Genomic DNA, 14,020 nt, shown 5'->3' on the forward strand with positions numbered 1-14,020 from the left:
TACTGACCTTTGTGGTTCTAGATGCAGTCAAACCGCAGGAAAGGGGAGGTGATAGACAAACACCATTGAAAATCCTTGAGTCTTAATATGTAATTGATTTTGAAACTCTGACGCCCATAGGTCTGAATTCCAGTGAAGAATTGGCTTTACATTTAGGGTAAAAAGAACTTATCTTAAATAGTGGTAACATATGTAAATTGTACACATAAGGTGAACAATTACAGTTAAGTCAATAGTTACTACCATCTGTGGAATGATAGGGGAATTCTGCATATGTTTTCTCCAGTTTTTAAATTGAATGGAATCTGTCAAATAATTGTTACCTTTTTGTATAAATCCCATTTTTCGTATGCAATTTGCAATGTTGCTTTTTTAGAAAATTCATATATACAGTTTCATGTATATTTTTCTTTCTTTTTTTCCTTTGTTTGTTCTGTGTGTGTACATAGGTAGAAAGCACAATTGAGATATAAGGAATAGTGAGCTGAATATCACAATTATAGAAGTGAGATCAGGAGCTCAGCCAAGCTAAGAAAAGTTTCATCAGGATATTATTAGGCGAGTAAAGTATGCATGCATCGAGGCAAGGCTTTCTGTATGAACATCATGTATAGGACATCGGCTATTAATGAATTGTGATAACAAGGTACTGCGATGGGCACGTGCTTCGCCCCCAGCTACGCGAATCTCTTCGTGGGCTGGTGGGAGAAGCACGTGGCCTGGGCAGGGATCAATGAGGCGTGGGCACAGAAGATAGGAGTCTGGACCCGCTTCATCGACGACATATTTTTCACATGGTCAGGTAATAGACAGGAATTAGAGGAATACCTTGAAAGCTTGAACAGTAATGACATTAACCTCCACTTCACAGGAACCATTAGTGAAAGGGAAGTACCATACCTAGACCTTTTAGTATATGCAGAGAATGACACCCTGAAGACGAGACTATTCCGCAAGCCGACTGCAGGAAATGCAACTCTGCATTTCACCAGCCAGCATCCACGCTGTCTGGTGAACAGCATACCGTATGGGGAATGTCTTCGTCTGAAAAGGAACAATACTACAAAAGAAAATTACAAAAAAGCCACTGGAGAAGCGGTGGACCGGTTCAAGCAGAGAGGGTACCCGAATAACATTCTAAAGGCAGCAACAGATAGGGCAGAAACACGAAAGAGAGAAGATTTACTAAGTAAGCCCTCAAAAGTAAAAGATGATGGCACCATTAGACTTATTCTAACCTTTTCCTCAGACTCTGGTGAAATCCGTAAGATCCTCAAGAAACATTGGGGAATGCTTCAGGCAGATATAACCATTGGTAAAAAAGTTCCAAAACAACCTAGCATAACATATAGGAAGAATGTTTCGTTAAAGGATATGTTAGTACACAGTTATTTTTCTAAAAAAGATACATGCCATCACAACATCAAAGGCTACTATCCCTGCCTAAAATGTAAGGCATGTAAGAACAGCGTGGTCACAAAAAACTACTTGACTCCCGGTAATGAGCGGCCAAGAAACATTAATAAACTATTGAACTGCAACTCAGACTTCACAGTCTATTGTTTAGTGTGTCCGTGCAACCTACGATATGTGGGGAGCACAATACACCAAACGAAGAAGAGAATATTGGAGCACATGCGCGCGATAACTAAAATTGACAATAACTACCCTGTGGCCAGGCACTTTGCCGAAAAACATAAAAGCAACAGCAATCTTTTAAAATTCTTCTGCCTAGATCGAGTCCCACCTCTTAGAAGAGGTGGTGACAGGATAAGAACTCTTAGACAGTTAGAATCAAAGTACATCATAGAGCTGCGTACCCTGGCACCGAATGGTTTAAACTGTGAGGAAGAATTGTGGATACATGTTGGCTAAAACATGAATAAATCAGTAAATGAAAAATTGTTAGAAATAACTGTAAACATATGTAAATAGAATAACATCTCAGAAAAGGAAAAATGAGGATACGGAAGGTATAAGAGTATGAAACTGAAAAAATCTATGGTAAAAGATGAGAGAGAAATAATGAAATCACTAGAAGAAAAGGATCAGAATTGCATGTGCTATGGGGGGGAAAAAACGGAGTTTCTCAAATGAATTAAGGTCAATACTGCTTTGAAAAAGATCATTTATTTAAACACAGTTAAACATATTTTGATGAAGGCTTTTCCCTCCTAGAAAGTTTATATTTTGTAAAGAATTGATTGTTTTTAATTGCTATCAGATTTAACCCATAGAATGACTGAAAGAAATAATGAGACGGTAATAATGTATGCCCATTCAGGGCTAAATTGCATAGATTAATTGCAACATGTTTTAAACCATTTAGGTGTAACATCATGAAGGAGGGCCAATAGAGTTGCCTAAAGAACAGTCATAAAAAACATTAATGAATTATTTATTGCAATTATAATCACGCATATATGTTTAAAAGCCTATTCGGGGCGTAAATTGGGATGAGAGGTTATTCCAATGAATTCATGAATAATCGTGCCAAAAAATTGAAAGCAATATGTGTGTTATTTATGTATGTGCACTTGGGGGAATTCAGCTATAGGATTACATAGCACTTCCTGACTAGCTCAAAATGGCAACCTCTTAGATCGGCTGTGAAAAAGTCTTTCTAAATGGTATAGTCCTCTTTCTATTGCAGTCTAAGTTGACGTGGGTTAAACAATGACTATTTATCCGATGCAAACTTTGTATGCATTGACATTGACGAAGGCCAGCATGGCCGAAACGCGTTTGTCTGCCCTTGGAGCGGAATAAAGAAAATTGAAAAAATCATCGAAGTGTGTGCGCCACGTTTTATGTCTTTGACAAAGAAACGCTTGGAGAAATATATATATATATATACATATATATATATATATATATATATATATATATATATATATATATATATATATATATATTACCTACTGGCGGTCGCCAGTAGGTAGTTATAGTTAGGACCACGTTTCCATAGGAAAACCTCAACATTCTATTTTGAATAACTTTGGCGCCGGTCGACGAATCCTCGCGAATTTCTCAAAATAGGTGGGGCGCTACGCTCCGCTCCTACCCTGAAAGTCTCGGGGGGATCCGTCAAGCGGGGGCTGAGATAAAAGGGGGGTCCCAAAACGCGTTTTTCCCATGCATTTTTCCATAGGACCTTTAGAACGAGCTACAGCCCGAACGGCTGAACAGAATTACTCAAAATTTGGCAGAGAGGTAGTCCCTAGGTCAAGGAAGTGCCTTTTGTAGGTTTGGTGTAAATCTGTTCAGTAGATTCTGAGAAAATAGCCTTTAAATCAATATATATATCTGAGCCCGCTTACGGTACGCTTACCGTACGCTTACGGTAAGCGTACGGTGGCGTGCGCGAGCGCGATTCTGATTGGCTCTTAGATCTTAGTAAACATTCGAATCGGCCGAAACCAGGAAGCGGCGGCCGCCATTTTCTGTGTTTCACTCTGAAAAAAAAAGAGTGAAAACAAGAAAAGGGGGCAATGAGGAGAGTTACAGACCCCCTTACATTTGTGAGGGGGTCAAAGAAGGACTGTAAAGTACAAAACAAACATTTATTGATTTTTAAAAAAAATCACGGGGTACGCGTACGGTAAGCTTACGGTAAGCGTACGGAAGAAACATGGCGTGCGCGAAGGAGATTCTGATTGGCCCATAGATCTTAGTAAACATTCGAATCGGCCGAAACCAGGAAGCGGCGGCCGCCATTTTGTGTGTTTCACTCAGAAAAAAAACAGAGAAAACAAGGAAAGGGGGCAATGAGGAGAGTTACAGACCCCCTAACATTTGTAAGGGGGTCAAAGAAGGACAGAAAAGTACAAAAAAAACATTTATTGATTTAAAAAAAAATCACGGGGTACGCGTACCGTAAGCTTACGGTAAGCGTACGGTAAAAAAAATAAAAATAAATAAATGAAAAGCAGATTTAAGAGTTTAGAAATTAGGGAGCTCTAAAAAGAGCTGTTGTGTTTATGAAGTCATTTTTTAAGTGGTACCTACAAGTAAGTACCGATGCAGAGTCTAAGGTTCAAGAGGAAGACTCTGTTCCCTTCATCATTGAAGTGCACACCATCTCCTCTATAAATGTCTTGCATGTCATAACGCAAGTTGTTGTGGTAAATGGCACCCATACCATAGTCACGGAGGAAAGCAGAAACAGATTTGTTGACGTGCTTTCTTGCTTTGTCAATCTGCGGACAGAAATGATAGGACCAGTTCCATTTTTGCCTTTGGCATATGTTGGAAAACACAAAGGCAGTTTTAGGGAAAAGTGTAAACAGTTGTGCAAAGGTGTCCTTCATAAGCATTTCCAGACCTACCCCAGTCAAAGTGCCTAGGTCATTGCCACCACAGTGCACTATTATGAGGTCAGGGTGTTGGATTTGAATGAAGGATTTCACCAATGGCATCAATTGGTGCCACTTTAACCCTCTCTGACCAATCCATTTAATGTCTACATTTGGCAAGAATCAGGGCTTTTTTAATACAATCTTTGTGATTGGTATTTTTTTTTGCCCGCTGTAAAATGATGAATGCAATTGCTTTCACAATTTATAGTGAAATGTAATATATTCTGAAAACAGCAAAAATAAGGCAAAAAGATTTTTGGGTAAAAAATGAAAATATGTGTACTGTATTATAAAATGTTTAAAAAATATTAATACTTTTTTCTTTTTTTCCAGATAGATATAGTAAATTTTCGAAAACTACAAACATTTTTAAAACTATTTTTTTAAAAAAGAAATGAATAAATATTTTTTCAGTGAGTATGGTAAGTCAATAATAATAATTGTAGTCTCTCAAGGACAATGTAATGTGATAAATGATTTTTAGTGTTTTTTTTAAAAAATAAAAAAAAAGTACGCGCACCGTACGCGTACGGTAAAAAAAAATAAAAAAAAGTTTTTAAAAACATATGTAAAAAAAAGATGAAAGATAAGGTTGGCTCTTAAAAGAACCGTTGTGTTCATGCAGGGACAGAGGAAAGGAAGCATGGGAAAATTATTCAAAGCGACAAATGTGCTGATCTATTTTGTTGTTCACTAGGGAAACACTGGTCTCCCTATGGCAAATTAGATCTTTACAAAATGTGCAATGAATATCAACCTTCCGAAATCGAGGGTTCATTTCCAGAGGGCCAGCAAAAGGAGATTCTCCCCCCACAGATGAAGGGCTCACCTGACCTGCAGAAGAAGGAGTAAGCCCTGCAGGTGATGGTCCAGGCTGAGCTGCTGTGGATGTACTTGCTCGTCTTTCTGAAGAGTTACCTCCAAAAAGATGACCATGTGTCCTTCTGTGTACATCCTGGAGGTGTCTCTTCATGGTGTGATTCCCAAAGGAATACTTCCTGTTAGGATTACCTCTAGAAAGTACACGCTTACACAGCTTACAAGTAACTAAGGGTGCATTCACCTTTTGCTGGCCTTCTGGAAAAGTAAAATAATCCCAAACATAAGAAGGCTTTTGTTTCCTCGATCTCTGCCTCAAGACAGTGCTGCTAGTGCTAGCCTCACTCTCAGAAGAGCTTTGCTGTTCTGCCATCGTATCCCAAAGACAAACCAGCTCCTTCTCCCAAGGGATCACAAGCAGAAATGAGGGGAATGGGTGTGGTGTAGGAGAGTTCTAGAACTGAAAGTAGTTTCAACCAATCAAAAGTTGTGTTTCAAGATCACATGACCTACCGTACGCTTACGGTACGCTTACGGTACGCTTACGGCAAAAAGTCCGCGTGCGCGTAAAAAAGACACACGCTTGCGCGCATGCGCATAACAGTCACTCCCCGGCACTTCCGCGTAACGTACGCGTGTGGCGTAAGCGCGCACGCGTCCCACGCGCAGTACGCGCGGCTACGCAAAGTGCGTAACTATACGCAAGCAGCGTAGATAGATTACGGACGTTGCGTAAACCGTACGCTTACCGTGAGCTTACGGTACGCGTACCAAAAAAAAATTAAAAAAAAAAAAAAGAACTGGAAATAAATTTTACATGTTTATTTTAAAAAAAATATTTAAGGATTTTAAAAATTAAAGCATAGTCTTTATAAAAGGTAAGTAAATTAAATTAAAAATATGTTTGAAAAAATTGAAGAATAAAAAAAAAATTAGCATTTAAAAAACCTTGCAAATTCACTGAAAAAACCATGGGTTTCACACACGTTATAGTTAGGAATTAGCATTTAAAAAACCTTTGAAATTCAGTGAAAAAACCATAGGTTTCACACACGTTATAGTTAGGAATTAGCATTTAAAAAACCTTAGAAATTCAGTGAAAAAACCATAGGTTTCACACATGTTATAGTTAGCTGGACATTTTACTCGTAAAAAACCAATGAAATTGCCCCGTTATAGTTAGTTCAGCTAACTATAACTCGCGCGCCCGCAATGCACTGCTGATGACGTCACATATTACATCACTCATGACATGGTCAGTGACATCACTCATGACATCACTGATGACATCTCAAATGACATCACTGATGACATCACTGATGACATCATCCTTGTGATAGAGTGGCAGACCTCCTCTTCCCCTAATATAACCTTTGACACACACATTCAAAAATAGAAACTACAATATTCAAAAAAATGGACATACCAATACCAGTTAAAACAACCTTTTCAGTAATTCTAAAATCCACATACACATCCACTCATTCACCAACAGTCCAATTCAGTCACTCATACATGTACTCACTCATCATATGTACTCATACACCTATACATCCTGTTACACAATGCCACTCATCCATAGAGTTACTCACACACATAGTCACTCATGCTAACAAAGAATCAAACATACATTTACTTGCATATACAGTTATACACACACCACCACACTTACTTCTACGGAAACTTACACATACTTAGTCTTTTAATCAATCACTTATAGAAACACATACTTATTCATACAAGAACTCTTTCAATCTCTCACTCTCACATATACTCACATATATACACCAATAGTCACATATACTAGTTTAAAACATATGTAGTTACTCATAAAGACACTATTGAGACAGTCATTCACTCAATAACACATCCATGCACACACTCATCCACCCATACAGTCCTGCACACATGCTGTGTTCAACACATACAAACAGTGAGTCACTCATTCATACACCTATGCACTACATAATACCCCCCACCGAACCATGCAGACACTCAGACTGATACTCAAAAAACCAACTAATAACCTATATAGACACCCATGTATCTACTCACCAACCCATGCAGCCACTTATACACAAAGTGAGAGACTGATACAGATATATACATATTTAAACATTACTCACTAAAACATGTATTCACTATGATACACTTAATCAGTCAGTTAAACAATCAATTTTTCAAAAACAAATCATCCATTTAGACACTTATATACCCATTTATTCTTCCATTGACCTTGAGATATACATATATAAAACATATTTAATTTTCAGAAAAACCCACATTCACTGGATGATGTCATCAGTGATGTCATCAGTGATGTCATTTGAGATGTCATCAGTGATGTCATGAGTGATGTCACTGACCATGTCATGAGTGATGTAATATGTGACGTCATCAGCAGTGCATTGCGGGCGCGCGAGTTATAGTTAGCTGAACTAACTATAACGGGGCAATTTCATTGGTTTTTTACGAGTAAAATGTCCAGCTAACTATAACATGTGTGAAACCTATGGTTTTTTCACTGAATATATATATATATATATACATTTTTCATAAATGATGTTGTTGTTAGAACACAATGCCCACTGGGGCTGGATTGTTTTGTCAATATGTCAATATGTTGATTTATGTGGTAGGTGAAAAATATGGGCTAACATTGGCTGAAAGTAATTGAATTAGTAGGCGAACTAAGTACGCAAGCATGGTGGCTAGGTCTCTCTATGAACATCATGTACAGGATGTTGACTGTCAATGAATTAGGAGATATATGTATAAATGCATTTTCCACAAATGATGTTGGTTTTTAGACCATAATGTCCACTGGGGCTGGATTGTTTTGTCAAATAGGTCAAGACATTGATTTATGAGTTGAGCGAGAAATATGGGCTAATATTGGCTAAATTAAATATAGAATTTATTGCTGATAACTGTTTGCCATTCCCGCTTTGTAGCCAAAAAACTGAAATGAAGATTCATCTTAACTTAATTGACAACAAGCAAGAACATATATTGTATGTTCAGTAGGCACAAGATCGATATCATACGTGTAAGACATTTCAAAATGGCGCAAATTGAAGCTGTTTGCCTTGACCTTTTATGCCGTGTTGGTCCTTTCTCACTATTGACTGCTGCATGTTTGGCTAACCGGATGCATTGTCACTCAAACCATACCGTAATCAAGTCGAAAGGCATCCCAGTGAGTCCTGGTATTTTCTATGTGAAGGGAATGTGGTTTTGGAATATTATATATATGTATTTGTGTATATATATATATATATATTCACTGAAAAAACCATAGGTTTCACACATGTTATAGTTAGCTGGACATTTTACTGATAAAAAACCAATGAAATTCCCCCGTTATAGTTAATGCAGGCAACTATAACTCACGCAACCGCAATCCTCTGCTGATGCTAATACTGTATTTAGACACTTATTTGCCCATGTCTTCTTCCATTAAATTTTAGCTATACATATATTGCAAATATTTTTTTTTCATAAAGACACATATGTCATCAGCAGAGGATTGCGGTTGCGTGAGTTATAGTTGCCTGCATTAACTATAACGGGGGAATTTCATTGGTTTTTTATCAGTAAAATGTCCAGCTAACTATAACATGTGTGAAACCTATGGTTTTTTCAGTGAATTTGCAAGGTTTTTTAAATGCTAATTCCTAACTATAACGTGTGTGAAACCTATGGTTTTTTCAGTGAATTTGTACGTTTTTTTAAATGCTAAGTTACTTTACGCCATTCGTGGCGTGCGCGCCCACTTAACGCAGTTTGTTCCGTGCGTGCACGGTGCGCTTCGCACACCGTGCGCGCACAGTGAGCACGCGGTGCGCTTCGCGCACCACGCGCCCTCTTTACGCAGTTAGTGCCGTGCACGCAGGGTGGGCACGCGGTGCGCTACACGCACCGCGTGCCCACGTTACGCTGGATGGGCCATGTACGCACAATGCGCTTCGCGCACCGTTCGCACATGGAGGACATATTATGCGCTTCGCTGTGAAAGGTAAGCTTTTACATTTTCTACACTAAATTATATGCCATGCACAAATGGTGCACTTCGGACACCATTTGCACACGGGGTGGGGAGAGTGGGGATAATTTTTTTTTTTTGTTTTTTTTTGTTTTTTACCGTACGCATACGGTAAGCGTAATGGCGATTTTTCGTAAAAAAATAAAAATGGATTTTTGCCCATGGGGGAAGTGTGGGGACCCATTAACCAAGGCTAGGTGGTAAGGAGCTGTCTAAACAGTCCCATTACATGTTTTTGGCCTTTTTTTTTCTTCACCCCTTAAGAGTGCGAGAGAGAAAATGGCGGCCGCCGCTTCCTGGTTTCGAACGATTCGAATGTTTACTAAGATCTAACAGCCAATCAGAATTGCGCTCGTGCACGTCACCGTACGCGTACGGTAAGCTTACCGTAAGCGCACCGTAAGCTGGCTCAGATATATATATTGATTTAAATGCTATTTTCTCAGGAACTACTGAACAGATTTACACCAGACCTAAAAAAGGCACTTCCTTGACCTGAGGACTACCTCTCTGCCAAATTTCAAGTAACTCTGTTCAGCCGTTCGGGCTGTAGCTGTGTCTAAAGGTCCTATGGAAAAATGCATGGGAAAAACGCGTTTTGGGACCCCCCTTTTTTCTCAGCCCCCGCTTGACGAATCCCCCCGAGACTTTCAGGGTAGGAGCGGAGCGTAGCGCCCCATTAGTTTTGAAAATTTCGCGAGTATTCGATGACCGGCGCCAAAGTTATTCCAAATAGAATGTTGCGGATTTCCTATGGAAACGTTGTCCTAACTATAACTACCTACTGGCGACCGCCAGTAGGTAATATATATAGATATAGATATATAGATAAATATATATAGATATATATATTTTCCAGCTCACTATTGTAACCAGAATATCAGCTATCACAATATCACTAAAATAAGTATACACAGGTGATAATTGAATCATGGATTTACATTCTTAACTTCGCTTTTATGCTCATATATACTTTGATGCTAAGCATAGCATCCTCTAAAATACTGCAATCAGAATATGGAGTGCCACATTATCATGAACGTAGGCATATAATGGTATAATGGTTAATTAGAAATTCACTTTTTTTACTTCACATATATGCACCTTGGCAATATACACATAAACATATAACTGGGAAATATCGTAGACAAGAATATTGTGAAAATAAGTATACATAAGTGTAAATTTACTCTATATATTTATATATATATATATATATATATATATATATATATATATATATATATATATATATATATATATATATATAACATGTAGGTTGTCCAGCTGAATATTGTAACCAGAATATCCACTGCCACAATATTGTGACACTAAGAAAATCTAAGCAGGTATAGATTTACTATTCTTAACTCCACATGTATACTGTCTCTATTCTGACATACAAGCAGATCTCACCTTTCTTTCCTGGGCCTATAGTTTGTCTCTCAATAAAAGACAAAGGAAGCCCAGGCAGGCGGCCAGAAGCAGGTAGCTCGTCTTCACGCTCGTCGCTCCGCTGACATTGCACAAGTTGTCGTTGCAGCAACTGGTGGTAATACCGGCCCCAAATAAAGTAACATTTTTTCCAGAACATGATGAGGTACATGACTTGCTAATTATGACCCCCACTGCAAACAAAGAAAAACAGGATGTTCAGGAGCAGTAGCTGTAAACGATGAGCTCTGCGGCATCATAGTTACCTTCCATCATTACACCTAAAGAACACCTAGTGTCGCTATTCGTGTTTACCACTAAGTCAGATCGGTAATGCCTCATGTAAAATGCACATCCACATTTGGAACATCTGACAAGCAAGCTGCCAAGCCTGTACTCCAAGTTTGAGGGAGCTCTGGAGCAACAAAGCAATGCTTCTAACGAGGAACAACACTTCTCCCTGGTCAATGTAATACAAGACGATAGGGGCATGTTATATTCAGTGTAGTTCTCTTTAATTACTTTTGTATTCAATTCTTGTCTCATGCCAGGTTTGATAGGTTAGTAGACAGAGTTGTTTGGAAGTGTGAGGTGTGCGCCAATAGTGAAATACTGTGAAAATTGGCTGCTGCACCGTTAAATCCGGGTGGTTGGCCGGAGTTTCCATGGCAGGAGGTTGGGCTTGATATTTCAGGACCTTTCAATTCTTAACCTCAAGATTGTAGGTTTGCCATGGTTCTGGTCGACTATCACTCTAAATGGCCTGAAGTTACGTTTGTGCATTATTAGAAATAGGGTCTCTACTTGGTAGAGGTATGCACCCTGTTCAAGTAGGGACCACCAATCTAGTTAGGATAAGCCAGATACACACCCTAAATTAACCTTTGCTCACCCTCTGGAAGCTTGGCACAGAGCAGTCAGACTTTAGTTAAGGGGCAATGTGTAAAGTATTTGTACAACACTTAAATTACAGTAACACAGTGAATACACCACAACAAGATTCCACACCAGTTTAGAAAAAGAAAGAATATCTCTCTAATTAAAACAAGACAAAAACGACAAAAACCCAATCAGTAGAAGTTGAGATATCCATTTTTAAAGATTAAATGTGAAACCAGTACTTGGAAGTCACTAGGGGTCAAAAGGTTACTTGAGGTTGCGAGGGAAAGGTGCAACTCCAAAGTTCAGGCGACCGCAATCAACAGCAGGCCAGCTAAAGGACACAGACAGGTCCCGCTAACAAAGTATCTTGGATGGAGAAAAGTGTAGACGTCAAAGACTTGAGGCAAGAAGTCACCTCGTCCTCGACGATCCCTGGATGGAAGCGAGCTTCGGCGCAAATCCATGCCATTGATAAAAGCTTCAGTGTCGAACTGCTTTTCGATGCAGGCATTGTGTTGATGTCGAGCTGCACAGTCCTGTCAGGGCAATGTCATTGATCAGCTCCTGCGTCGGAGTCAAAGGGCAATGCGTTGGTTCCGATCGGCTGCTGTGTCGACATCGATGAGGAAAAGACTATAAGAACCCACTTCTGAGGCCCAGGACTGGAGTTGGCACCTCGGGCAAGGATAGGGCTCAGAGATGGCAAAATCCTCTAGCAGAGTTGCAAGAAGCCTTTTGTGTCCCTCAGACTTCTGAAAACAGGAGGCAAGCCAATGATCCCTTGGAGTATCTTGGGTTCAAGAATGTAGAGGACAGGTCCGGTTCTTCTCACTTCCAAGCAATAAGCAGCTAGCCAACACAGCAGTACAAGTTGCAAAGCGTCATTTTCTCCTGTAGCACAGAAATCAGCAGGCAACAGGCCAGCACATCAGAGCAAGTAGTAAAGTGCCAGCTCCTCTTGCAGCACAACAGATCTTCTTCCTGGCAGAATGTCCTTGGTTCCAGCAACCTCCAAATTGGTGGGGCCAGAGGGCCAGTATTTATACTTTGGTGCCCTGGTCCTGGAAGGTGGGAGCCTTCAAACTTAGGGAGCTTCTAGTGATCGGTAGGGGACGCCAGGCTCTAGCCAAAAGAAGTATTATGCTGATAACAGTGCTTTGTTTTAAGTGGAATAAATGAGCAGCAGGAAGCTACTCTGTAATGGACTAACAGCTTTTATTATTTATATCATGGCTGGGAGAAGGTGTCAAAAGGGAACGAACTCCAAATATTATTCTGAACCCCACCCACATTTCTAATAATTACACTGTGGATACTTTTAGACCTGCCTGACTAGAATAATATGTTTGGCAATCATGTATTCAACTGCATTTTTAAAACGGTAACAGAACTTACCTACAATGCTTAAATAAGTCTAGACATATTTAAACATTGCAAATTTAGTATAATAATTGTGAAAAATTCAGCGGGTGGGTCCGATGATTTATTTTCGCTGGGGCGTGGCATTAAAATGTTTGAATACCACTGGTCTAGGGGAAATGCACAAGGCCTACCTATCATTCAACTTTGGGAATGCTCCAAGGGTATTGGATGTAGGAGTGAAGGAAAGGTATTGCTGGAGTCTAGAGTAAATAGGAATATGTCTGAGGAACAGAGTGATGGAGGGGAAGGAGTAAAGTTTGATGTACGGTAAAGGTATTTGAGAAAGTTATGGCTTGAGTCCTTCCCTTATTCTGATAGCTATCTTGTATAATGGCTGATGTGTCTGGGAGAAGAAATAAGTGGAGGTGGGGGTTAGCGATTAGGAAAGTGCTTTGAGATGTGTAGATATAGACAGAGTACAAGACAGAAGAGGGTGTTTATTGAGAGAGAAGAGGTGATGGATTTAGATGGGAGTGGAGCATTAGGGTACCCTGAGAAACTGGGAGTTATATCATGAGTTATATTACGTTATGTTATATGCACATGTTCCAATTATCAGATGCCACTGCTTGCTGGGGGTGGGAGTGGGGGAGGGCTATAGCAATTAGAACTGGGATTCAATATACGCTATAGATAAACTAGACTAACTTACATCTAAAGATCTCCCTAATGGTACAGTTATAAGCACGTCCCTCAAAAAATACTTAATCTCAATTTTACAAAACTGTATGGGGAAATTATTTTAGAACTTGTATTGTGCCAGATCACCACCCTGCCACCTGCTCGTACTCCTGCACATATTGAGGTGGTCTCTGTACCCTTGTGGCCTGATTTTTCCTGAAGGGCATTTTTAACAACTTGTAAACCTTGCCACCCTGGAATGTAAGGCACACTGAAAAGTTATTTAGAAGCCAGCCAAATCAAACAAAAATGACCTACAAAAACAGCACAAATCTTTTCCTGCTTAGGAAATATAGCCATGGTCAAGATAATGATCCTACTCCGAATCCTTTTCCAATTCCAAACAATACCCATATAGATTGGCAGAAGTATATAACCC

General features: G+C 39.4%; 1 protein-coding gene across 1 annotated transcript in view; it reads right to left on the minus strand.

Annotated features, from left to right (window-relative positions):
• The window catches only part of LOC146830573 (lymphocyte antigen 6E-like), a 35,760-nt gene that overhangs the window by 18,176 nt on the left and 3,564 nt on the right, over positions 1 to 14,020 (minus strand). The window contains exon 3 of the mRNA XM_085603759.1: positions 10,639 to 10,850. Coding sequence (XP_085459885.1) covers positions 10,654 to 10,850 — 197 coding nt within the window. The 3' untranslated portion in view covers positions 10,639 to 10,653. The remainder of the gene's footprint in view (positions 1 to 10,638; positions 10,851 to 14,020) is intronic.

This window comes from Triturus cristatus, chromosome 5_1, assembly GCF_964204655.1.
Source record: "Triturus cristatus chromosome 5_1, aTriCri1.1, whole genome shotgun sequence".
Lineage (NCBI taxonomy): Eukaryota > Metazoa > Chordata > Amphibia > Caudata > Salamandridae > Triturus > Triturus cristatus.